This window comes from Cyprinus carpio, chromosome A18 (assembly GCF_018340385.1).
Source record: "Cyprinus carpio isolate SPL01 chromosome A18, ASM1834038v1, whole genome shotgun sequence".
In the NCBI taxonomy this organism is placed as follows: domain Eukaryota; kingdom Metazoa; phylum Chordata; class Actinopteri; order Cypriniformes; family Cyprinidae; genus Cyprinus; species Cyprinus carpio.
In genome coordinates this window covers 7,583,762-7,611,132 of record NC_056589.1, presented here as the reverse complement: position 1 = coordinate 7,611,132, position 27,371 = coordinate 7,583,762, and the positions used below count along the sequence as shown (strand labels likewise).

Below are 27,371 nucleotides of genomic sequence, written 5' to 3'. Positions count from 1 at the left end.
CCAATACAGACTGACAAAATCGTTTTTTAGTTATTTATTACTATTGACTATCATTTATGAGTGCGTTTAGATTACAAATTAACATTAAGTGGGGCATGGAACTGATGAATGAAAATGATAAGAATGCAATGTGCGAAACATAATGGCTGTCAAGGAAACATGCGCGTCAGACTGAACTATGGATCAAAACTCCCGAGAAATCAAATCTTCTTGTTCCTCACACGCGCCTCCAAAATGTGCCAGAGCTCGAGCGCTCAGCTGTTCTACTACAGCGCCACGTGGTTCTCGCAGGGCAGAATGACGCAGCGCGCTCTCGTCAGCCAATCAGCAGCGCCGGTGTGTGCGGACATGTGAGGACGAGAGTAGAAGAGCTGCGCGCACATGTTCGGTACTGTGCACAGACGCCCGTTGAAAACTTTGCTCGCTTATCAGGTGACGTCATAAATAGAGTTGCCAAGTCCATATTTTCAGGCGTAATTAATTAAGCCACTTTTAAACCTCTTTCGTGGTTTGAGGGTTTAACATTTCGCACACAATGTAAAATAATGATTTATTAAATGTATCAAATGATTCCATGTTTGACCGGACATGAAGATCTGGCAACCCTGCACATGATGCCCCTGCTGAGAGGGTCATGTGATAATTGGAGTGCACTGAAACATGTGCATGAAAGAAAAGGATAATTGAATACATTGACGTGTGGAAAGGAATAGAATTTCCATTGCAGTTTTTAAAAGCAGTCAGACCAGTTTTAGTTTTCACAATTTCCGTTATGGCAAACTGAGGCCTGACAGCAGATAAAAGAGGTCAAGCACAAATGTAACACTACACCCCTAGTGTTTCAACCATAGACTGTATAAGGGTTTCAACATACAGTGGATTTACAGGATCACATTTGCATGTCTATTAACTAATCGCCTTTAAACCCAGCTATAGTGATGTCATCTTTGCCTGGTAATATATTTTCCAATTTTGAAAACTTGTGTTATATACCTTATGCAATAGACTTACAACCAAAAAAAAGATCTGGCAACCCCGCACATGATGCCCCTGCTGAGAGCTTCATGTGATAATTGGAATGCACTGAAACGTGTATGAAAGAAAATGTGGGGGGTAGTTAATTTAATACATGATGTGTGGAAAGGAATAGAATTTCCAATGCGGTTTTTTCCAAAGCAGACAGATCAGTTTTATATTTTTCACAATCTTAAAATTCCCAAATTTGCAAAAACACTTAAACAGTAAATGTTTCAAAATGCTTTAATTCCATAAGACACCATACTCCAGTATATACACATTTTTCACCATAGCATTGATAAACACTTAAAAGCTACAAAGACATAAATACACAATTTTTTTCTTTATCCTTTTACATCAAGTGACAAGATTACTATAAAAAGTTACAGAAAACAATTCAGTCCAGGTAGAGTAACCAAGACAACAATCCTCCTGACTTGGCCATATTCAGCATTTCTTTCCCTTCTTAGAGTAGTAGTGCTATGCAGCGGTCCTGAACATTTCCAGCCCTATTTTGCCTCATCACGTCTGAGGGCACGACAGGCCCAGTAGGCCAGGGGCAGCTTTCAGGGCAGGGTGCATGCTGACATGGAGGGTTTGTATAGTAGAGAACTTGATGTAAGTGGCACGGGTCTCACGAGCATGTGCTCTCGCTGCTGCCACGGCCATGATCTGCATTATACTGAGGAGAGCTGCTTCACTGCATCAGATATAGTGGGGTGGGGGTGGGTGGGCGACAATAATAAGATTGAGCCATTTCAAATCAACTTCAAGATTCCTGCTTTTTAAATTGTGGATTTAAGAAGCTTAAACTAATGTGAGATAACTTTGGCGCTTATTGTAAACACTTTCTTTACTGGTTACATTAAAAAAAAAAAAAAAAAAAAAAAAGGGTAATTGTGAGTGATTTTCAACAGAATGCAAGTTAAAGCTGGAACACTCAGAATTCTAAAGAAATCAGTCTGTAGCAGTTCTTAAAAAAACAGAACTAAAGAGCTATTTGTCCTGACCTTCCTATATGGATACTACCGGCAATGCACCAGGCCATCTCTCCATCAGAAGGAGCTTCCTGCAGGATCCTGCGGGCCAGAAGGAGGGCAGCACCTGCCAGCTGGGCGGGCAGATACACCACACATTGCCCCTCCAAGAGCGAAAGCTCCAACAGGTATCGTGCCATCCAGACCACCTGAACAGAAATGATTTAAGACCTTTTTTTTTTTTATTCAAGACCACACTGAGACAAATAAAATGGACAGCATAAACATAGGCCACTTTACTTTGTTTAATGTAAAAGTGATATAAAAGGCCACCTAAAGGGATAGTTCACCCAAAAATAATTATATCCTTTACTCCCCGTTACAAACGTTCACGACTGACTTCCTTCTGTTGAACATCGGGTAATTAACGTTCACGACTGACTTCCTTCTGTTGAACAAACAAAAAAAGATCTCGAAAACAGTTGCTGGTAGCCAATTACTTCCATAGAATGAGAAAAAAAATAAAATAAAATTCCATCAACTTTGTTTACCAACATTCCAAAACTGAAAAAAAAAAAAAAAAAAAAAAAAAAAAAAAAAACAACACACAATAACAAAAAACCCACATTCAACTGAAGAAACAGAGGTTTGGAACAACTTGGGGGTGAGTTTCCATTTTGAGGTGAACAATCCCTTTAAGTGTATTTTGAGTGTACACTTTCGTAACCATTTAACTTTAAATGACTTACATTTTAAAACATCTTATAATCATTTGTTGGGCTTTGAAGTACACTTTGTGATATGTTGGCTAACATCCTACATGTTAAGTACTTCATAACTAGTTTTACACTTAATGTTTATATATTTAATATTTTAGTGTACTAAATTTCAACACTACCAATGTGAAATTACAAATAGATTATATACAGAAATGACATTTTAATTATTACATTTGACGGTAAGCTTTAACCCTATTTTAAAAGCTAATTATGAATCTATATACACACACACACACTGGCCACTTTATTAGGTACACCTATTCAATTGCTTGGTAACACAAACTGCTAATCAGTCAATCACATGGCAGCAATGCATTTAGGTGAAGACTTGAAGTTCAAACCGAGCATCAGAATGGGGAAGAAAGGGGATTTAAGTGATTTTGAATGTGGAATGGTTGTTGGTGCCAGACGTGCTGGTCTGAGTATTTCAAAAACTGCTGATCTACTGGGATTTTCACACACAACCATCTCTAGGATTTATAGAGAACAGTCCGAAAAAGAGAAAATATCCAGTGAGCGGCAGTTGTGTGGATGAAAATGCCTCGTTGATGTCATAGGAGAATGGGTAGATTGGTTAGAGATGATAGAAAGGCAACAGTAACTCAAATGACCACTCGTTACAACCAAGGTATGTAGAATACCATCTCTGAATGTACAACACATCGAACCCTGAAGCAGATGGGCTACAGCAGCAAAAGACCACACCGGGTGCCGCTCCTGTCAGCTAAGAATAGGAAATAGAGGCTATAATTCGCACAGGCTCACCAAAATTGGACAATAGAAGACTGGAAAAACAAAACCTTGCCTCGGTCTGCTGCGACATTCAGAGGGTAGGGTCAGAATTTTTAGCATAAAGAACATGAAAGCATGGATCCATCCTGCCTTGTCTCAATGGTTCTGGCTGGTTGTGGTTGTGTAATGGTGTGGGGGATATTTTCTTGGCACACTTTGGGACCCTTTGTACCAACTGAGCATCGTTTAAATGCCACAGCCTACTGTATTGACAAATCTGACCATCAACTTTATGACTACAGTGTACCCATCATGGCTACTTCCAGCAGAATAATGCACAATGTCAAAAGCTCAGATCATCTCAGAATGATTTCTTGAACATGACTATGGGTTCACTTTACTCAAATGGCCTCCACAGTCACCAGATCTCAACCCAATAGAGCAGCTTTAGGATGTGGTGAAACAGGAGATTCGCATCATGGATGTGCAGCTGACAAATCTGCAGCAACTGCATGATGCTATCACGTCAATATGGACCAAAATCTCTGAGGAATGATTCCAACACCTTGTTGAATCTATGCCATGAAGAATTAAGGCAGTTCTGAAGGCAAAAGGGTGTCCAACTCGGTACAAGCAAGGTGTACCTAATAAAGTGGCCAGTGAATGTACTTAAGTTAAATATATATATATTTTTTTTATATAACATTTAATTTCAAATAATGTCCAAAAAAAACATTCAGTTCACACTTAAGTATGTGTACACATACATGTATTTTTTTTTTTATGTAAACATCTGTAATAAAGTACTTTAAGTGTGGTGGGACCTTATTGCTGCAGCGTGCGATGGAAGCAGAGATGAGAAGAAAATGAAGAGGGGGACAGTGATAGAGATCAAACTTGAGCCCAGTTAAAACCCTCCTCTCCATCCGTAGCAGCTGTTTCTTACTGTAGGCATTCTCCATCAGATAGCAGAGCTCTGACACCTGACAAACATCATCATGTTAACAGCGCCAAGTTTAGGTTTCCATTAAACATTTGTTTTAACACTCAAGTACCTCTGGTAACAGACATTCCTCTTTTTTAGCAGCCAGAAAAAGGCAAACCACACCCAGTAACTGCAGGCCAGAGATGGACACTTTGATGAGCCTTAGTGCTCGATTCAACAGGTGAACTGCCAGATACAACGTTTCCTCCGAGAACTGAAACACTTCCTGAGGCGAAAACAAGCATCCATCACAGATTTAAAAAGATTGTGATAGCACCTTATTCTAATAAAAATAAAAAAAGTAGCATAACATACTATACAAATTAAATCAAAAAGTGACAGTATTTTTGTAATGTTACAAAATATTTTTCAAATAAGTGTTCTTTTGCCTCTATTTAAAGAATACTAAAATATTCAGCAAAGCAGTTTTCAACACAAGACACATTATTAAATTAAGCACCAATAAATGATCAAATTAGAATAATTTCTGAAGGACCAAGTGACACTAAAGACTGGAGTAATGGTCAGAAATGGAACAAACAGGTCACACTCATAAATCTGAATATTGCACTTACATGGACTTGAATTAGCCAGTCAACCAAGATAGCTCTCGATGTGTCACTGAAATGCTTGGGCAGGTCAGCGTTTGGGAGAGTGCATAGTAGCTGACTTCTCTGCAAGCAAAAGAAACAAATACATGACCACAGTGATGGGAAGGTCAACGGCACGTTGAATGTCATCCTCACCATCATGTCTGAAAAGATGTCCCATGCATAGGTCTTATCATAGAGGAGCCCCAGCTTACTGATGGCTACTTCCACCTCTCTGCGCAGAAGTCCAGGCATCAGTTCTCGCAGACTAGGTGGACCTGGCAACCTGTTCAGACACTTCAGCAAAGCCTCCTCTTCATAGACATCTAGCATCGTTGCATAAGAATAAATGTGCAATTGAAAGACTATAAAATGTATTATGGATTTCAGAAAACAGTGTAATGTCAGTTTGTAAGGGGGGACACAATGCAGTTCATATGACTTTTTTTTTTTAATTAGGCTTTGCATTGTTTTTAACAGCAGTTATTTAATAGTTTTGTGTAGAACAGCAACACCATGGCACAGTGGTGAGTTTTAGAAAAAAAAAAAAAAAAATTGCCAACTAAAATAATATCTGGCATGATGACCTGAGAAATCAAATTAGCCATTGATTTAAATTGTAGTAGTACAGTTAGAATTCTTCAGCAGTAACTTGAGTTAGACTTAAATATACTAAACCATACTAAATCATGGATTGCTCAAGCAGTGTCAACCAAGTCATATCGGGTTACCTGAAGGCATTGACTCATCCTGCGGAGCGTAATCCATTATGATCCCATCCTCTGCAGAAATGGGAAGCCTTCGAACCTGAAGGAAAACAAATGCTACATCATAAATAACACATAATTTGAAGAAACAGCTGTCTAAGTGGGTGATTTCCTATACATTACACTCAGAGGAGGTGACAAATGGTAGCAAAGTCACACCTTGGCACATAAAGACATAAGAGCTGCAGTTACCCATCGACTCTCCTGTGTGGGTTTGTAGTGCTGCCCCGGACCCAACTCCTCTCCTTCATCAAACACCCTGCGCTCCCTCAGAACACAGGAGTTTGTCCACGTCCGCAGGGGCACTTGTCTGTCATCAGTCTTTTGAAGTACATAATGGTTTAATTTATTTCACAATAAGTTTGTAAAGCATCAAGTAGTCTTTCAATACACATAAAAGACCTACATGAACAGAATCAGTTTTTAGTCCTAAACCCTGGAAGACAATGAGCATGGATTCCTAATAGAAGTAAAATAAAGTCTGCGGGCAACATTACACACAGACTTTCATGTTTTGTTCTGCAACAAAGGAATGTGTATTTTGAAACAGTTGAAATCAGCCGAAGTTCTTATTGAGCAACTTGTATTTTTTTAAAGGATACAACAGTTTTAAAGTTCACATTTGAGAAAGAACACAGACCTTGTTTTACACCAAATAAAAACTGCCATTCTAAGAACGCACTGAAGCTCGGGAAGGAAACCATGGGAATTTGCCTTCAGATCGATCTCATGACTAAATCCACATGGAATCTGAATATTTTAGTTAACCTGAGTATGTGTTAAGTTATCAATAATAATGTAGGAGATACTGGTGAACTTACAAAAAAAATAAAAAAAACTCCTGTTGGTCACATTTTGGCCATTATTCAGTTTACACAGCAGTGTAATAATAATTCTAGCAATAATTTAATTAGTAATTAATAAGTTTAATAATAAGTTTAATTAATAGGTATTAATAATTTAATAGTAATAATTTAATTCTAGAAAGTTGAGAGTTTACAAGCATTCTCACCATATGGAGGTCCAACAGTTGCCTGGAATCACAAAACCCAGTTCGAGCCATGATTCACCAAGACACTGCAGCTACCCGCTCACACTGAATCTGCAGTTTACCATCAGCTAATTAACACCAGTGGCACTAATAAAGCTTACTAATTGACCCTTCACTAAGCCCCGCCTTGTGTCACTCCCTTAGTTTTTTTTTTTCATGAAAGTCACTGGAAGTTCTGTGGGTTTAAGTTGTTTTAAACAGAGTAGGACAGAAATTTTCCAAATATATGGTAAGGGTATGTTTTATTCCCAAATGAACACATAATGTCAGCATAATGTTTCTCCAAGTTAAAATAATTCAATAAACAAGATCATATAATTATGTCTTTTACATACAAAATACATTATAAAATACTGACATTCGAATAAATATACTTATCCCTGCTAGGAGTCATTATTATTGAGCATAAAGGTGTTAAATTATCTAAACTATATCCACCTTTTTCTTGTCGTAAAAATGGGTGCGGCCATTTGTAAATTCTATGGGTCTGGCTTCCGGTCTCTCATCTGCATCCACTCCGTCCAGCTATTTTTAGTTGAACAAAACAGTTCATCTTACTGCTTGATATTGAAAGTTTGTGTCTTATCATATTATTTTAATGTATAATATTAATTATAAACACACTGGTATGTAGTGCAAACAGTTTTACTGTTTACTGCATATTGTTATTCTCCTCGTTATTTACCTATAGCGGCGAATCAACCGGAAGTCTCACCCATAGGCTTACTTCCGCATTGGTCATGTTATTGTTTAAAAGTGTGCATTGTGTTATAGGTATTCTTATCATCACTGATTAATTTCATGTTAATTTCTGCGACAAGAATATGTTTGAATCCTTTGAAAATGTCTGGATTTCTGCATTGATTACATAATTTCACATTTGTAGACAAACACGTTGTCTTGATAGCACGGTCCACTTTATGCCACAGCATTTCTATCGGCTTAAGGTCAGGACCTGTTTTTATACAGTCTATGGTCAGGACACAGGGAGACACATTTATTTTTTATCCAGTCATGAGTAGATTTATTTGTGTGTTTTGGGTCATTGCGGTGTTGCATCACCCAACCCAATATAAAGCTTGAAGATATGATCTGCATTTCTGACATTTCCCTGTAAAATATCGTTTCACTTTAGAATTCATTGCTTTTTCAAGTGAAAGTGACTTTAAAGTGGCCAGGTTCCAGTTCAAGTTCAACTGAAGTCAAGTCAGTCACACAGGCTTAAAATGACATAACCAAAAAAAAAAAATACATTTTGTGAACTATCACTTTAAGGTTATGGTTTAAGGTATGGGTTAATAGTGTAGTTTAGTATAGTGACATAGCCTTAAAAAAAAAAAAAAATTGAGCCACTGCCCACTGGTTAGGGTCTACTGCTCTTCAGCCACCAAAATATTACTTGTTTTTAAATGAATAGTTCTGACTGTTAGACAACAGTAAAAACAGTTTTTTTCCCCAGTGGCATTATGTAGGTGTATATTAATATCCAGACCACTGCTGAAACAGACTCAGTTATCATGGTAAGTGTCTCACTGCTGTGGGAGTAATCATGATCAATAATCACTGTCTCTTAAAATAATTTTACAGATACTGTTAGGGCAAAATATACAGGCATTTCAAATGTTTGAACAATTGAATGTTTAAAGTATAAACATCTTCAATAAAACTAAAAATTGTGAAAATTTTTGAGCCCTAGCCGAATAACACTCTAGTCTTCAAAATCTGCTGTCCACTTGGTTAATTTGACATGCTGTTGGGTTAGTAAAGGAGGCAGACATCATATAGTTTTTGACAAAAGAATTTACTTGCATGAATGTCCTAATAGCAAAGCATATCCCACTGCACTCAGAAGCCCCAAAAAAGAAAAAAAGAAAAAATCAGTTTGCAGAAAAATTTCAAGTTTCCCCCAATGTTTGCATCCCCGGCACTAAAAATAAAAATAAAAAAAATTAAAAAACGCAAACTGAGCATCAATGATGACATTCGTGATTGTTCATCACATTCATAACAGAACAGAACAGTCGATGGTTAAAGTTGCAAAATAATCAAAGCTGATTTGTCCTACAAGTAGGTATATACACATAATAAAAATGGGTGAAAGCACTACAGCAGACCATTTTAGATCTTTGCCTTTAATGTCTCCACCCAAAAGTTTCTTTTAAAAACTGTATTTGAGCATCATTAATGTTGTGAACTAGAGTGTGCATATGTTAGTTTTGTCCGGAGCAATGTATTATTTAACGACACAGGCAAATGGCACCATCTAGCGGTCTCTCTCAGTCAAGACAATAAGAGCGGTTTCAAAACCTAGAGAGATGCTTAAAATAGAGAGCAACTTTTGGGCTTGATGTGTTTAAGACTCGTAGAAGCACTTCTGTTCGGCCCTGCTGTTAGTACCAGTAAGGACCTTTCTGTATGAGTAAGTTTATGGAGGAGGGATGGTAATATATATCATGTTTAAACATGAAAGATCGTCAGATCTCAAGAAAGGAAGCTTTTCATTTCCCCTTGCAAATATATACTGTGACTACCTTATTACACACCCACACATGCACAAATGAACTACACATTCACACAAATGGAAAAATGGACAAAAGAAAGAAACAAAAAAACTTTACTATTGTAATATATATATTTATATATATATTTTATCAAGACAATTTAAGTTCAGGGAGTGGGCGAATGAAGAAAAAAATGTTCCAAATAAAATAAGGAATAAAACAAAAAACTAAATAGTTTGATGTTCCTTAAACATGAAGCATCTTTAAAAAGGCAAAAGAAGAAAACACCTCACACATCTAAGCGGTGCGTTCTGACAGCTTCCGTCTGGAGAAACACACCTACGTTACACATCTGGAGATGAAGTTGAACATTTTCTCTCAAACATCCTAACCATTTTTTTCTGACTACAATAATAAAAAAAAAGAGGAGAAATGAAATAAAGTGTGAAGGCTGCGACAACAATGGTGTAGCACACGTACGTGTTTCCACTGCTTGCTACTTTAACCAGTCGGTCATGCTGATGAAATAACAGGACATTCAAATCGTTTTTTTTTTTTTTTTTTTTTTTTTTTTTTTACAGTTGTTGCCTGTATGTTTGTCTCTAAACTTGAACATCAATGCCTGCAAAACTTTCAAGAGAATGAAAACAACATGATGGACAGTTTCTATGATACAGTAACCCTGGAACAACAAGCCTCTGGGGCTTCAGATGAAAACTGGAAAAACGCTTCTCTATAAAGCCAGTTTCAAGGTTCCTGGTTGTGGAGGAAACCAGTTAACACGCTAGAGCTGTCTTCCTCTCTCTCTTCCCTTTAAAGCACAAACATCTATAGTGTGTGAGTCTCCAAACCCCTAACAATCCCACCCCGTTCTACTCCTTTATGCCCATGTACAAAATTGAAACACAAAAAGACACACAGTTGAAGATGTAGACTGAGAACACACATCCGTCAATGCACGCACACATGCACAGCATTCGGTATGTTACCCAGGCAGAGAAACAGCACTATTCCTTTCTGTGTTACCCCATCATCAGTCCTCCTGCTGTTAAAACACTATTGGTAACAGCTAGTTCCAGAAAGAGCACTTGTACAATTGCAGAAATATGGCTTTAAAACTGTAACAATCAGTGGGAGATAAGTCCAAATAGTTTGATTTCTCTTGTCCCCACAAGATGATTTAGAGTGTGTTTGATATTTGTGTTTACAAGAGGCTTTAGTTCCGTAGTCCAGTGTTTTGAGTGTGAGCAGAGCATGTGTCCTGAAACCTGCTGGTGCTGAGCTGTGTTCTCGATGGTACCTGATTGGTTGAGATTTATTCAGTGATTGATGGATTGTGTTGCAGTGTGTAGTGTCAGGCTACGATTGGCTGGATGAAAGGCCAATCAGAAACCAGGACTGACCAGAGGGTCCCACCTGTTCAGGATCGTTCACAGATGCCGTATTCCCGCCTAGAACCCACTCCTCAGTAGGCTTGGGTTGCTGGTGCACATGTCCTTGTATGAGTTTGCGTTTGTGTATGTGAGGGGCGTCCGTGCTTTGCTGGTAAGGGTGAGAGAGTGGGGAGGGGGGGTGGTCACTCCCGCACACTGGCTGAGTAGGAGAACTGCGAGAAGTGTGTGCGTGTATCTGGACCCTCGGCATCAAGACTGTCATCTGCAAGCAACAGAGACAAAGAACAAATCCTCTTAAATCAAATCATTTATTTCTCTTAAATGAACAGTTCACCCTCAGAGTCATTCAACCTCTAACATCTAAATGTATGGAAGTCCGTTTCCGCCACTGAAAAAAAAAAAAAAAAAAAAAAAAAAAAAAAAAAAAAAAATAAGGTAATTGCGACTTTTTTTCTTACAATTGTGAGATATAAACTCGCAATTGCAAGTTATAAAGTCAGAATTGCAAAAAAAAAATTAAAAAAAAAAATATTTGGAGAAATTAAGTCAGAATTACGAGATATACACAGTTGTGAGTTAAAAAAGTCAGTATTGCATGATATAATCAATTATTGGGATATAATACGATTCCAGACGTGAGCAGACTTTCACGGGAGATTATTAAAACAAAACTATTCATTTCTGTGGATTAAGTTTGGATGGATTAATTGTTCACCACAAGACTAGTAATGTGCGCTAACAAAGTAAACAGGATCCCTAATTCCAAATCCCTAATTCAAACCTGCCATAACAGGTTATATATGTCTTTTTGCGCACAAGCAAGAATGAGATCTGAAAACTATGATAAAGGGGAAGACTTTAAGCGAACAGCTCAAATTTCAGTCTGTGGCCTCCATTAACTTTCACTATAGAGAAGCAGAGCAGCCTCGACATTCTGCTGAATATTTCCTTCCATAGGAAAAAACCATAGGAAAAAAATTATATTAAACAATACTTTTCTCGTTTTATTCATCTGATACGTGCTGTGACTTAAGTAGGTTTGGCCTTTATAATAGCCTAAATGTTGTTTAATGAATGACACAATCTTCATAGTGCTTAGGTTTGTAAATCTTTGATGTAGAGATATTTTAAATTATGGCCTGGTTTCACAGACGGGGCTTAGCTTAAGCCGGGACTAGGCCTTAGTTAAATGAAGGTATTTAAGCAGCGTTTCTAAAAATGCCATAGAAAAAAAAAAAAAACATTAAAGGTGTACTTCTTTAGACAGAACAATGGCACTGACATATTTTAAGATATGTCAGATAGGGCAGGGCGATATGACGATATTATCGTATATCGACGATGTATCATAAGTATCACAATGTTGATGTCAACAGTCAGGTAACAGATGATTATCAACATTATCGGAAAAAAATGACAAATGATAAACCTACATTGCAAAAAATATTTTACATATTAAGCCCTATTAAGTCACCATGAGGTCTTTTTGCATGCAAGAATGAAATAATTTAGTAGGAAGGCTATTCCACATTTGGAAATCAGATCAGATGTGGAAGATCAGGAATCAAATTACTTGTTATAAAATTAAATTTCGATTCTGCTTCTCGATTTATGTATGTGCATTTATTGTGATTTTAAAAGATTCAACTGCAAGAAGACGAAATAGAACTCAATCCTGCACTTGCATGCTGTTTTCTATTAGAGGGGAAACAGCACGGACTGTGCTTTCACAGAAGAGACCACTACTGATCCTTGGCTCTTTACCACAAAGGCAAAAACACAACATTTATCCATTATTTTGATTTTAAATCCAAACATTGTCACTGAAAATGCTTTTTCAGCATTGCATTTTTTATTTTTTTATTTTACACAGTACAGAAATACAATCTTTAAGAGACATGTTTAAAGACAAATACAAGCAACACATTATTCAATGCTTTTACTTTTGCATTTACTTCTAGATTAATATATTAATTTGCTCAAGCAAGTGGCAAAACATTTAAAACTACTTTTCTTATGTTATCACAAACTTAGCATTGACAGAAATAGTCAGCTCTACTGCCTTTCCTTTTTAAAAAAAATATTAATTACAAGCAATCCTGCCATTCATAAAGAACTTTGTTTTTCTTCCTCCGCGAGTGCCATCTTATGGCCTTGTTTATCTAAAAGGGCCCTTTTCCTTTAAACCTAGCCAAAAAGTCACGTGTTGACTGTGAAACACAGTAGACTTTAATAATATGCATGTATGGTGTAATTACTTCATTTTCATGTCAATCCATGTTTATATTTACTGAAAACAATGCACTGTTATTTTAATTCAGCGCTGCAATAGACTCGGTGCGGAAAGGATCTCTACACTACTGCAGAAGCGCTGCCGCTGTCCTGACATTCTATCTTACCCATCAGATGTTCCTACCAGGGTTTACTTCGCACATTCGCACACCAATATTGCATCCTTTTTCTCATACTGAACAACGATATTTAAATGTATCTGCATTTCTGTAAGGGTAGGTTTAGAGTTGGGGTAGGTGTAGATTTTCATAAAACACAAATTAATAGGTAAAAAAAATATTTATTGTTGGTTTCCTGTAGCTGTATCCCTTCTAGCTACAAACGTGAATATTACGCATAATTACAAAAAAAAAAAGAAATTTAAATTAACCCTGCTAGATAAGTTATTTTTATTTTGTTAAAAATGGGCCAAAAGAGACTAGGGAATTCATATTAATCGTTTAACCGTTAACCGCAAGTAAAAATTTTGACCAATTAATACTAGGTAGGCTATTTATTAAGTTTTTTGTCCCCACATATATATATATTTTTTTTGTTTTGTTTGCTGCCTGAATATTACTACACATATTCAACATCTAGTGTACATCCATAATGTCTATATTAATTTTCAAGTGTTTGTGCGGCGTGTGGAAGCTGAAAAGGCACGTGCTTATACTGCATGACAGTTAACAAGGAGGCACCGGTGCGATCGCTTGCACTTAAAATACTCAAGAATAATTATATCGTTCGAATCTGTTAAGGGTTTGTATTTGTTTGTGTACACTCACAATAACAACAAAACGTTGTGTGCTTTAAAATAATGAAATCAAACAGGATACTATTTCTGCCATCTCAGTTCCTATAAAATTGAGCACATCAAAAATGAACCGAAACTCTATTGCCTCACAGACATGAGAAATCTATAGACGGTTTAATCGGGCGCACGCGCCTGGCCTGAAGTTAACTTCCGCTCTGTGTTTGTTTATCAGTCTGGCTTTAGGGCCATCTTCAAACAGTTAAAGTTAAGGTGGTGAGTAGACAGAAGTTGGGCTCAGGTGGTTGTGCTGTGGGATGTGTTTCCCATACATTTATTTATTTGTGGCGCTCACAATATCAAAACTGACCGATTTTCCAAAAGGCTTCGTTGAATAAACATGAGCACGTACTGCACGTTTAAAAATCAAAATGAAGTGCGGGTGTTTTTATATCACTGTATTTCTGAAGGAAGACTATCTTTAGAAAATGTTCTGTCATTTTCATTTCATCTTGCATGTAATGTCTGATAAAGCAGCATTTGTAAGCTCAGCACTGCTTTGTGTTCAGCTGATACCAGGAAAACCTATATTTTTCCAGCTTTAAAGCACCTCCTGTTGGCAAAGAATGATTTTGCATTTTCAGTAAGTCTGATTTACGCAGCAAATATATTTTGGTTGTTATCAAAAACAATCTACTCTAGAGGGACTACTTAGCTGTTGTTATTGATTCTATTTGGAAGTCTACCGGAAGTTAAGTTAGGGCCACAAAAGTGCGCATGCACAGTAACATTTGTTTATGTTGTTGCCGTTGAAACTGTCTACAGAACGCAAAATGTCTTAATAATGAACCAATTCAAACAGAATACAAATAAAAACTATCAACAGGCTGCATGAGCTCCAGACTATACCCCCAGCACGTAGAATGTTACTTTTTTAAAATAAAACAATTTGTGGATTGAGGTAGGCCTGCTATTGACAGGAAAAAAAATATGCCATTTCTTCAAAGCTTCAGAAGGATTCAGTGAGTTTTCGTTCAATTTTCGTTTGATTTATTTAAGAGAAAAATATTTAGTGTAGGTCTATTTATTTTATTCGTTTTATTTATATTATTCCGGGGTTTTTTTTCCTATTGTCAGAAACGCTGCAGGTGCATGAAAAACTGACGATGTGTCAGTCTGACCAGGTTCTGTTGTTGATCTGTTCTGTATGCTGCTGTTTGCTCATGTTAAAATAACCCTGTGAAATGTTTTTGTATATTTAAAGGGTCAGACACTCAATTCTATTTTAGAATTCTATTTTTATTCAATGCCAATTTAAAATTCTGATCTTATCAGTTAACGGTTTATGTTCAGATAACGAGCAGCGGTTGTCAGTTGGGAAAATTAATCAATATTAATATCCCTACTCCGAACTAGTAGGCTATACCAGAAAGAAGAAGAAGAAAAAAAAAAAAAAAAAAAACACCTTAAAGTTTTTGCTCAGATTTCGTTTTTAATCCCTGCATGATTTTGGGCACATGATAAATATCAAAAAGAAAGAGAAACATTGGAAAATAGGCACATTTTATTCAAGAAATTACTATATGACATCATGGCTCGATGGGGGCGGGGCTTAGGTAGATGATATTATCGGATATCGCAATATTTTTTTAAGGCGATTATTGATAAAATATTTTTGACATATCACCCAGCCCTAATGTAAGAACAAGATATTTTCAGTTGAGACAGCTCAAACATGCATTTTATTCTGGGACTAGCCTTAAGCCTCGTCTTTGAAATCGGAGGTACATGTAATAATAACAGCATCATGCAACACTTACACCAATGCTCTTAACAACGCATTTTTGATCCAGTGCAACTTATACTTGTGCAACTTATTTGGAACAGTTTTGAGGGCTAAAATATTTGCTGTCATTTTCCACAAAGTGACTTGTTAATCATTTTCTCAGACACACACCTCGCAAGCAGACAGGCAAGGAGGAAGAACTGAGGTACTCACATTGGTCAGGTGGTGTGACAGTAATGGTCTGTGCAGTGAACTCGTCGTCAAAGTAGCGTGTGTCTGTCTCTGAGGTCACTTGCGGCTTGAAGGGTGGGATGAGCTGCATAAAACCACACGCAGAGATCAGCATAAATGACTGTTCACTGTTAAATGTCTAAAGAAGTAAAAAATAAGCATGTTGTGTTTGAGGGTAAATGTCTTCCGATCACACTGCATCAATCATGCTGACACAATATTAAAGCATGAACGCAAACGATATTTGAGAGCATCTGTCGAAGACATTAACAGTGAACATTCTCTAATACGTGTGATGATTACATCTCATGAATCGGTTTCCACTGACTTAAACTCTTACCTTCTTTTGAAGGACATCTTGCCAGTTCATGGAACTGAAGAACTTGTGTGTCATCACTTCTTTGGCATCATCAGGACCTCCTCCAAGCCTTAAAAACACAAAATTCACATTACTAAAACATACACAAGAGCTCCCCCACTGTCATAACAGAAGTAGAAACAGATGCTCCTCTTACCTCTGTTTGGGGTCTTTCTTGAGCAGGCCGGCCAGCAAGGCCTTTGCCTCGGGCGAGAGGTTTCTAGGGAAGCGAATCTCCTCCATTAAAATGAGCTCAAACAGACGTTCATGGTCCTGGTTATAGAATGGCAGCCGACCACACATCATTTCATACATGACCACTCCCAGACCCCACCAATCCACTGCACGGCCATAATCATTGTCTTCTAATACCTACAGTAAAGAACGTAGAGCAGATGAAAATGAAGTAGATCATTTAGAGATGGCAATAAAGAAAGAGAAAACAAGAAGCTTAAACAAGAAATTATATCAAAGTTCTTACATCTAGTGCTTAGAGACATCACTAAACTGCTTTTGTAAACAATTTTACTTTAATAATGTGGCGTATTTCTGAGTGACAAGAACATTAAATGTGAAGAAAAAAAAGTCAATAACCAGGTTCACCTTTTAGTGTACCCCCACGTATCCTAATGGTGTCTCAACCTTATTTGGAAATTGTTATAAATGTTGTTACAATAACCAGCATTAAATTACTGTTTTAAACACTACTGAATACTTTAGATTTTATAAAGGCAAAATATATTAAAAAAAGTAACAAACCATAATGAGTTATTTGGCTATCAGTGACCAAACCTTACAAAGATTCAATTTTCTTTCTTCTGTGGAACAACATGCACTAAATGTGGACAATATGAATACACAAGGAACATACAAAGAATAATGGACTGATATTTTTGGTTTACAAAGCATCTTTTTTCTGTTAGCCAAAAGAAAAATCCAGCCAAATTATATTAAAGGGGTCATGAACTGAGAAATCAAAATTCCCTTGATCTTGTGACATGTACAAGGTCATTGTACTATAAAAACATCCTGTAAGTTTCAGAACTCAAAACTTTCTTGTTAAAAAAGAGTTTATATTGAAGCCAGTCTGCCAAAATGAAAGGTTGTGGAATGTACCACTTTATGACGCAATAGTGTGGCTAAAGACTGCCTCCTAGAAAATGATCAAGTTCAGTGCCAAGCTGTGAAAAACAGTCTTTTCATTGCCTTCCTTCTGATCCCAACATCAGGAAAGAGTGATCAGTGGATGAACTTTATTTTTAATGAAGTTCCAGACCGCATCAGTAAGAACTTGGCCATTTGTTCACTTCATTTTAGCACGGATTCATTTACAAACAAGGCACAATTTGATGTAGGATTTTCAGAAAGACTAAAACTAAAAGACGATGCTGTGCCAAATATATATAAAACGTAACTGTTTTTATTAAGTGGTCACTATTACTTTGTCTATTTTTTCAGATCGTTTGATATGTACTGAGTATTTATATTTTTTTTTAAATAAATCACAGCAGCATCCATCTGTGAAGGATGCAGGCTGTCAAACATTTTTGGCAATCGTACCAGTGGGCGTTTACTTCTGAGCCTACAATCCACCACGCTTATATTAAAACAGGACAGAAAATAGCATATTACTTCTAATTTTTTTTATGTAAAACATTAGAAATTGACCTCAGAGGAAAGTACAAAACAAAAAAAGGCTGTTCATGACCCCTTTAAACAAACCTTTTGCCTTTAAGACAATTACATTAACTTACAAATTACATACAAACTTAACAGAACATAGTTTCAAGCCTTTGATCTTTTAGCTTTCTGCTTCATAGGACTTGCTTTTTTATTTTTAAATATTCTTAAACTTTCATCTAGTACTTCTTGACATTTAGCACTTTTGTGTAATATTGCAAAGATGCTTTGTAGCTTCTGCTCTTCTTTCAATGTGATGAAGTTTAAAACACACAAACAACAAGATGGTTTCCTGCTTTAAAAAAACAGTGTGGGATTTCATTATAATTGGTCAGAAAATTAAAAAATCAGAGCTGGGCCTCATTCACAGGGTTTTTTCCACATTTAATCTATTAAACTACGATCCAAAAATTGATTGAAAAAACACATTCATGGAGTGAGTAGGCAGTACCTCAGGAGCAAGGTACTCTGGGGTCCCACAGAATGTCTTCATGGTGGCCTCATTAGTAATGCCCTCTTTACACAGGCCAAAGTCTGTGATTTTAATATGACCATCTTTGTCCAGCATCAGATTCTCCAGCTGCAGAGACAAACGCAATTCAAACAGAATTAGGAAATCGTGTTTTGCCATTTGTGGAAAAAAGGAACACAGATTTCATGTCTTTGTGGTCTATGACACAATTTACAAAAACAATTCAAAGTATTTTCACAATAATGACACAGAACATTAAACACAGAAAACCTTTAGGTCCCTGTAGACGACGTCTTTAGAGTGCAGATATTCCAATGCTGAAACAATTTCAGCCCCATAGAAGCGAGCTCTATCTTCCGTAAACACACGCTCTCGAGACAAGTGGAAGAACAGCTGGAAACACGTAAAAAGGAGACAAAACAGAATTTGAAAAGAGACAGAATGTGAAGGCTTTTCTAGTTTGTTTTTGTAAGGAGCGACGAGATGTGCGAACCTCGCCTCCATTTGCGTACTCCATGACAAAACACAATCGGTCTCGTGTCTGGAAGGCGTATTTTAGTGTCTGTAGAGAGATTGAAAACAATGTGAACAAATCTACAACCAAGATAATTGTGCAACAAAAAACCCCTGATGGAGATGGACGTACTGTAAGGAACGGATGCCGTGTGTTCTGCAACACTCTGCTTTCTGTGACTGTGTGTGCAACCTCGTCCTGGAATAGACAAAAAAGGACACACCACTGTGTAATGAGTCTCACACAAGTCATTCAGGAGCATTTTAAACTTCTGATTCGTGTGCTGCCCACCTTAGCAATGATGACCTCTTTGCGTAGGATCTTCATGGCATAGTACATGCCAGTAGCCTTTTCCTTTACTAGAATCACCTTTCCAAAAGTGCCTTTACCCAGCAGCTTTAAGTAGTCAAAGTCACTCATTGTCTAAATAAGAAAAAAAATTAGTCATGAAGTTTTTTGTATTAGAATTAAATCTGCTCAGTCATAAAATCTCAACATTTAAAAAAAAAAAAAAAAAGCCTTTTATAAATAAAACCTACTTTTAAATTTTATATATCAAGCAGATCGGATCAATCAGAACATGGCGCGTTTACACTTGGCAACATCAACTGACTTTTCTATCTGGATAACCGATCGGATCTGTCTTTCCTGCGCAATATTTAAATAAGTCTGCAGAGAATGGCCAGGTGGAAAGGCAACCTGAAGTGGTGGGTTTTCTTCTGTAAAGCATTTTCAGTCGCGGGACATTTTACAAATCAAAGATAAGTGTAGGAGTCTCACTAGTCTCCACACAGGTGTTCTATGTCTTTTTTTCTGACAGTTTGCGAGAGATGAGGCAGCGTTTTGCGTGATGTCGACCTGCGAATGCAGATATGATGGCTTGATTGCGTTTACATTACACTGAGATTTGATCACAATGCGTCCTCGACTACCCCTGGACCAGGACACGCTGATCGGATAACATTCCGATAAGAAGTGTGTTTACACTTGTCTTTTCAATGTATATGTGGACAACATCAGAATACAAGTCGCATGTTAATGCCAAGTGTAAACGCAGCCATTGACACAGCTGTGTCAGAAACTGGTTCCTTCAGACAATGGACAACTGAGATTGTTTCTTATGGAGAAGTGAAATGATGCCCAAACAACTAGAACGTGGCTACACCTTGAGTTAAGGCACTTACCACTTTGGTGCGGGACTTTGCGATGGCAGCCTCCATCCCCTCCAAGCTGTTGTCTCCAGGGGAGCCAAAGTTGATGTCCATTGGCTCCTCCTCTTCCCGGGACTTGAGCCCATTGGCAACATCCTGGATTGCACGTATCCACTCCTCTCTGCATTGATATCCAAGATAAAATCTTATTCATTAAATCCAAGAAAAACATTAAAAAATAAACAAGTTTTGGTTCCTCTTGTTATTTTCTATGTTCTCACACTGGTCACATGTACATGATTGCCATCCTTTGAAAGAATTGGGCTCTTTAGTCACATAATGACCTTAACACAATTCCTGTTTCCACTGAAATGTTTTTCAACTCCCTTACGATTCAATTTAAGCAACAGGCAGTGAGTAATAACCTGTTTTGGTTGGCAAAAATCTGTTTAATACAACTAAATCTGCTTTTCCAGTAAATACCATTCAGCATCTGCTTCTTTATCTCTCTTTCTTCCACTCATTCATTCACAACAAGGACACTGATTGCAGCAGGACCCTTCATCTCATCTCCTCACCTTTCAGCATTGCTGTCCACATGGAAGGTGCGCTCAATAACAGTGGTCCACTGCAAGCAGCGGATGACAAACGTGTTTTGCCGAGGTCGTTCAGTCTTCATCAGCTGACACTCTGTGAAGGATATTAAAGTTTTGAAAAGTTGTATTTCAGATTTAAATTTGTCAAAAGTTTCTAAACTTTATATATTAAGTCAACTGCTATTTGATGAACTCTTGCTTTCTTAATTGGGAGATGATTCTTGACCGAATACACTAGTATCCAGGTTTAGGAGGTTTAAACAAACAAAAACATCCAACATTGATCAGAATGGTCTGATTTTAGCTTTGTGAATGAGAAGCAAAAGTCACTCTCTGACAGCAGGTGGCACTAATGGAACAGCAGGTATTGATAGGCTGCTGCCCCTTTAAGACCAAATGCACTGATCCAATATAATGATGCACAGGAGATTTCATTCTCCACTGTATACGTTCATTTAAGACATAATCGACTGTGTAAGTATGAGAATACTTGCAGATAATGAATATTTTGAGATCATTTTGTGTGTACGTGTTCATTCAGAAGCAAAGATACACGAAAGAGGAATCAAATCTGTGTATGCACATTGTCTGAAACCCGGCTCTCTGTGCGCGCTTTGAATGAGTGCACTCAGAAACCAGCGAGCTAGCTCCGAATGCGCGTGAATTCTGTGTATGCACATTGTCTGAAACGCGGCTCTCTGTGCGCGCTTTGAATGAGGTATCCGATCCGATATATTAACGATACATGTGCGGCATTTTGCGATGCAATACGATACGATTCACACCCATATCACGATACGATGCGATAATTCAGCACTAGCTAATTAGATCAAGTTTATGTGGTTATGTGAAAGAGGATGCGGTGCCATTGAATTAGTTTGATTATTTATTAACCAAGTAAAACCAATACTTTTTTACAAACTGGCTTTTCTCTCAGAGCCCGAGTGTCGGTTTACAGTAGAGGGCCATTTTAGAACACATGGCATGGCACATATTATTTAAGTATTTCCAAGATAAACAGAACGTATAAGTGCAATATATACTAAAAAAAAATATTTGCACTCTTTCAACAGAAAGAAGGCTTACCATTGCACAACAAGAATTGTGATTTCACTTTTCAACTATGAAAATAAGTTTTACAAAGATTTGGAGGCAGGGGATGCTGGGGCACTGGCAGACGCTTCCACAACAACACCGTGGCGCCGCTTCAAGTGATATATCAGATTAGTCGTACTGGCCGGTTTTTTTTTTTTTTTTTACAGATGCGCGGCACATTTTACAAATTGCATCTGTCTTGTCAAGTCGTCCGTCTTTCTTGTAAAATCCATAGTGTTCCCAAACTTTAGATTTAAAATTCAGTGGAGGATAAATTATCTCGGCGTCCGACATGTTTGTTTTGCTTACTCTTCGCGCTTTCTGACAACTTTGGGCGCATAAATTATGCGCAAAAAACAGGTTGACAACACTTGTTAATAAATAAAGATACATATCGGTTAATCGTATCGATACATATCGGTTAATCTTCCCATCCCTAGCGTGAATGTTTTAAAACGCTTGAATGTTTAAATCGCCAAGACTTAGAAATAAGTGCAAACGATCAACTACAATCCGTTTTACCCCCACAAGTGAGTGAACAATGCAAATCAAGTTAGGAATTTTATATCACTCTTCAAGATAGCCCGTTGAGCAGGGTGGTGATACATTTTGGTAGCCCGACTGGAAAAAACAATAGCCCTGGGACGTCAGGCTAGCGGTTTTGCAAGCCCTGATTTAGGTGCTAGGTGATGGGAAAAGTGATCCTTAAAATCTCTAAATAAGCTGAAACAAAGATTCAATGTTGCCAGATATAAATCAATATATATAAAAAATAAAAAAAAAACCTTGCTGATATTGTCCAATATCCTATTTGGTGCAGTTATCTTTATCATGCATCCCTTGCCTTAATAATAGCCCATAGCTCAAAAACTAAACTACCTCCAAGGAAACCCTTTGTGAGCATACTAAACACAATCTGGTTAGTGTGAAGAGATACAGTAAAATGTGGCAGACCTGCAACAGAGAAGTTATTGAGAGGCGGCTGATTGTGGTCTGACGTCTCTGGCTTCTCCTTGTAGCCGATGAAAGAGCCATCACTCTTTAGGATGAAATATCGGGGCCTCCAAGTCTTAATGTATTCACCTGCAGACAGGAGGAGGAAGAGATACAAGGAAGTAGATGGCAGGGGGAAGAAAGTGGGGATAAATCAAAAAGTCAGTGTTTACGATATAAAAATATGATAGACTGTTGCAAAGAATGGGTGAGTAAGCAATCTCACCTCTCTTGTGGAGCCAGCCCTCTCTGACGATGCTGACCTCGTTCATGCTGGGTTAGGGGTGTGTGGGGCGTAGGGCAGGGGGAGGGGGAGCGTTGAGTCTCGGGTCCGGCAGATGTTCAGTATTACAGAGCCAGACTCACCTGGGATCATGCAAATAACCCAATGTTAACCACAATAAAGTATAACACAGGAAGCACCACAGACTAAGGAGTTTTACATTTCTGTCGCTTATTTTTAGCAAACACTGTGCATGAACAAAACAAGTACAATGCCAACATTAGACGCCCACTGAGTTTCGATGTATTGGCAAAAAGGCTTTTTCATAATATCTTTTTGCGTGCGTGTTCAACAGACTAAAGAAAAAAAATTAGGTTTGGAACGGTGAATAAATGAGAACTTTCAATTTGGGTGAATGATTCCTTTAATAAAAGCATTCTGTGTGTGAATTTATTATCATCATTTATTGCAGCACACAAATGAAAATTTTCCACAAATGGTCACCTAACCAAAGCTGCAGGAATGCCACCTGTTTAGAAATGTTTGTCATGTAAACTTGACATAAATGCAGCATTCAGCACTCTGCAACAGATAAGCCGCAATTTCACATTTAACAGATGAGGGACAGCTGAAATTCACTTGTTCACATCTTACTGAATAAAACAGAGACTCCCGTGCACGATCCAATACCAAGCTCTAACTGGGCGCAGGAGGAAAGAAATGAACGAACAGATCATGAAAATGAGGTAAGTGCTATAGACATTTTATGGAAAATTTCAGTGGTATTAGACACTGCATGAATGAATCGAAAGTGCTGAGTCATTTTTCACAAACAAGTTTCTTTACATGTGGGATAAAAGTGCTGATGGAGGATCAGGGTCTCGATCTTGGTGGATGATGATGGATATAATCTGTGTTCATTTTTCTGTCTTGGACATCTTTAAGAAGACAATGCAATCTGTGTGTAATATATGAGTGGACCATTGACCACGTTTTATTATAAAATGGCTTATGTAAACAATGCAAATATTAACCTCACGTCTGTCTTGAGACCTGGAACATACATCCAATCCAGTTCAAGAAGACAAGACAGATACCCGAAGATACATTATCAGACTTTTAAAGATGTCTCATTATTTGATGAATAATTTACTGTAGCCATAACGGATTCGAAATATCAGAATTTATTATATGATATTATATTCATTGTGTGTTTAAAATAATTAAATGATTATTGATGACCGTGATTGTTTTTATGCTGTATTTGTTTTAAAGCCATTTACCTCAATTGATTTGCACGACATCAGCTACAAAAAGGAACAAATACAAATTTTCTTCTTTTTTATGTTCCTGTGGAACTTAATTTGAATTTAGAAACATGTTTAATTGATGTGTTGTGCTTAGATAAATAAAGTGTGTGCTAAAAAGTTATCTGGTGGAAGAAAGACCAAAATAACCATGAAACCTGCATTCCCTGTCCTTTTGCAAATAAGAATGAAGGTTTTGTGGTTATTTTGGTCTTTTACTCTGAAAATATACATATAATGCAAATTATTATTTTTTTTTTTATCACAATACATGTGAAGAGAATAACACGCACGTAATGAAGACGGGACAAGGATGAGCCTCATTTACCAAAAAGTGTTTTTAAACCATTTCTGACAGGAAATGCGACAACACTATTCTATGATCACCATGGAGATGCCAATTAGACTGCAGTAAAGCCAGTCTGAGCCACAGGTGAACGTGCCACTTTGTACGGCGAACAAGACAAGACACCTGCTGTTTTCAGAAGCGACATTAGAAAGCACAAGCTTTTGCTGCAACGCTTGATAACTAGGGGACAGAAATGTTCATCAACTTGAAGAAAATGTAAGCGTAATTTGTACATGTATCAGCTGATGTACTGTTACGCAAAAGAAAGTCATACAGGTCTGGAACAACATGAGGGTGAATAACTTTTTCAATATGAGTTGAACTATTGAAATATTGTCCTTTTATCTGTTATTGCCCTTAGCATCAAAATAATTACTCTGTTGTATTAATATGTTAATATTGATGCAAAAAAAATGCTTAAAGCAAGGTATTAGTTAAATCCACTTGAGTAGCTGTAAAATATTAAAGATAATAGTTACTGTCAGTTCAAAGCTGTTTTTTTTTCTTACTGCTATTGAAAATTAGTAAATTGTTTTAAGGATCAATCTTATCAAATTATGTTACAATTAAGCTTAAAAGAAGAAAAAATGGCAGAGTGCTAAGAAAAATAGACCATACATTCTTAAAAAAAAATGAATTTATTAAATTCATCTGAGAATCAAATTTCAGATTGTTATAGAATATTTAAACTTTTTTCATGACCAGAAAATGTTTTAAGATTTTTGTTGGTTTGTTGTAGAGTGGCCGAAGTCCAAAAAGCCCAGTTCCAACTCCTAATTTTTTGGTACCTTGATACAGCTCTGGTCCTTTCTTTAATGTTAATCTGTTTGATTTTCTGCTTATTTTCTATCAGTGATCTCTTAATAAATAATAACGCCTCTCCTTAACAAGAAACACGATTCGAAGTAGTGTCTTTCAAAAATGTAGTACAAACAGCAAAATGTATGTCATGGTTTCACGCTCAGTATTAAGTGTTTGTTTAAATCACTAAACCAATACAATAGAAATCAATAATCTTGCCTTAGCAAACAGCAAAAAAAGCTGTTTTTCTGTGGGATTTGGGTGATGTGAGTATATGATCAGTCTGTGCCAGAGGAGTATCCTGGCATAGCAGTGCCTCTGGCACAGATCTGGCATGTTGTCCTATCACCATGGGCACAACACTGGATTATCCCTGCAAAGTAAAATACCCACCTTGTGACGCCCCTACTAGTCCATTACACAACTGCTTAACACATGCACAGGCAGTAAAAACACACTGATCGTCTCTATCGCTGGCATATATAAGTGCATCTAGTGTGCGTGTATCAGTCGGTCAGTGGTCTGTCTGCCTGTTCCTCTTTTTCAACAACAATTCTCTTGCACACACACACGCACTTTGAAGTCCACAGTAGAAAGACAAACAAGAGCTGTGACCATTTCAACAAACTAATGATTACACACTTTCTGTACCGAGTGGAATAATTCCAGACGGAGAAGTCCTGAATCTGACCCCTCTCAACCTCAATAACCTTCAGGCCTCATTTACACACATGCACAACCCTGACAGATGCTTTATTTGATAACTGTCAAACATCTGACTACTTTTACCTTAAACAAAGTTTCAATATTTTAAACACGTCTACAGAATTGCACTGAACTCCACGTGGAACAGCATGTCACCTCTATTAATAAAACCAAAAACAAAGTGGCATCAAGTTTGATCGATCATACAGCATGCACAGTGAGTTCGTCCTATAGATCCACATGCATCATGCATTTGTACAGCGTGTAAAGGGCCTGATCGATAATATACTCTCATTTCCACTAATTCAGCTGTTCTATTTTTTAACTTAATAGTCTGAGATCTCCGTCAAGACACAATGATGCACTTACAATAGATCAGCAAGCAAGGACCCCGCGGGAGATATAAGCATAAGCGCCAAATGGGTTTAAATTAATCTTTAAGCGTGCTTTTATTTAGTAAACAGATTTGTACAGAAAAACGGAGTGTCAAACATGACGGGAGAGGCGATTTATCTGTACGGGAAACCTAAGAAACGCATATTAATAAACAGATGTGTCTGGTAATGTATCCGAAAGCGCAACAAAACATAACATTTAAGTGCAATTTAAATGCAGAGACTCGGGCTAGGCTAAACATCACGCTAGCCATCAATCATCGGTGCACGTTTTAGTCCCTTACCTCCACTTTTATTCTCCTGCGATGTGTTGGTTACCTGAAATGTAAAAATCCCCAAAAGCCCATGTAAGTGGAGTAAACCAAGGGTGTTTGGAGACGTGAAATGTGTGTTTAATCCTCTCGCGAGCTGCTGTGTTTTGAGCTCTGCCAATGACCACCCAGCTGCCCCAAAAATAACAACACCCAACCGCCCGAATATCCTCAAAACAGCCCCTCAGTGGCCCAAAACTCGAACCCGGTCGCCCAAACTCATCCCACAAGACTTATTTGACGCATTTAAGGTTTTTAATAACCTCGCCGTGGCCGTCCTGTAGGTCTGTGAGCGATATTACGGTGGCGATGGTATCGCGGATAGGCCTCCGTCTAGCGACTCAACGGGAGCACAAACAGGAAATGACCTCAGCGCACGCTCGGCGCGACGTCACGGGCAACGTCCGAAATTTGAAAAGGCCCGTTTTTTTGTGCTGCTGTTTGTCAATAATGCAATGATAGATAGCGAGGTTATGATTTTATAATAAAATCATAAATGTCCGGATTGTTTCGTCGGTTGCTATTTCAATATCGTAACACATATGTACGTTTACAGAATAAGCTCCCTCTACAGGTTCTCTGCCAC

General features: G+C 37.6%; 2 protein-coding genes across 3 annotated transcripts; both read right to left on the bottom strand.

The window, feature by feature from the left end:
* Positions 1-1,246: 1,246 nt before the first annotated feature.
* On the bottom strand, positions 1,247-7,015 carry LOC109087909 (cyclin-P-like). Of its 2 annotated transcripts, none has more exons than XM_042774931.1 (9): positions 6,860-7,015; positions 6,007-6,168; positions 5,812-5,887; positions 5,237-5,406; positions 5,066-5,164; positions 4,561-4,716; positions 4,330-4,488; positions 2,028-2,203; positions 1,247-1,717 (listed from the first exon to the last, which is right to left on the bottom strand). In XM_042774931.1, the coding sequence occupies exons 1-9, from the start codon at positions 6,908-6,910 to the stop codon at positions 1,540-1,542; spliced, it is 1,227 nt and encodes a 408-aa protein (XP_042630865.1). In that variant the 5' UTR covers positions 6,911-7,015; the 3' UTR covers positions 1,247-1,539. The 2 variants fall into 2 exon arrangements, with proteins under 2 accessions (XP_042630865.1, XP_018957642.1); XM_019102097.2 differs by having other exon boundaries at positions 6,040-6,168.
* A 1,665-nt stretch (positions 7,016-8,680) lies between these two features.
* On the bottom strand, positions 8,681-27,167 carry LOC109087888 (RAC-beta serine/threonine-protein kinase). Its single transcript, XM_042774924.1, has 14 exons — positions 26,759-27,167; positions 22,921-23,060; positions 22,656-22,784; positions 20,589-20,700; positions 20,044-20,191; positions 19,151-19,282; positions 18,992-19,057; positions 18,839-18,907; positions 18,616-18,738; positions 18,325-18,453; positions 16,351-16,565; positions 16,176-16,263; positions 15,818-15,920; positions 8,681-11,055 (listed from the first exon to the last, which is right to left on the bottom strand). Exons 2-14 carry the CDS (start codon positions 22,964-22,966, stop codon positions 10,976-10,978), a joined length of 1,440 nt encoding a protein of 479 aa, XP_042630858.1. The 5' UTR covers positions 22,967-23,060; positions 26,759-27,167; the 3' UTR covers positions 8,681-10,975.
* Between the last annotated feature and the right edge of the window lie 204 nt (positions 27,168-27,371).

Coding starts and splice junctions, on each gene's coding strand:
- LOC109087888 (XM_042774924.1), bottom strand. CDS start 22,966: ATGAACGAGGTCAGCATCGTCAGAGAGGGCTGGCTCCACAAGAGAG. Junction 20,192..20,588: donor GTGGACAGCAATGCTGAAAG/GTGAGGAGATGA, acceptor ATATCAATGCAG/AGAGGAGTGGATACGTGCAA. Junction 15,921..16,175: donor AAGATGTCCTTCAAAAGAAG/GTAAGAGTTTAA, acceptor GGTTTTATGCAG/CTCATCCCACCCTTCAAGCC.
- LOC109087909 (XM_042774931.1), bottom strand. CDS start 6,910: ATGGCTCGAACTGGGTTTTGTGATTCCAGGCAACTGTTGGACCTCCAT. Junction 6,169..6,859: donor AACTGTTGGACCTCCATATG/GTGAGAATGCTT, acceptor GTACTTCAAAAG/ACTGATGACAGACAAGTGCC. Junction 1,718..2,027: donor GGTAGTATCCATATAGGAAG/GTCAGGACAAAT, acceptor TATCTGATGCAG/TGAAGCAGCTCTCCTCAGTA.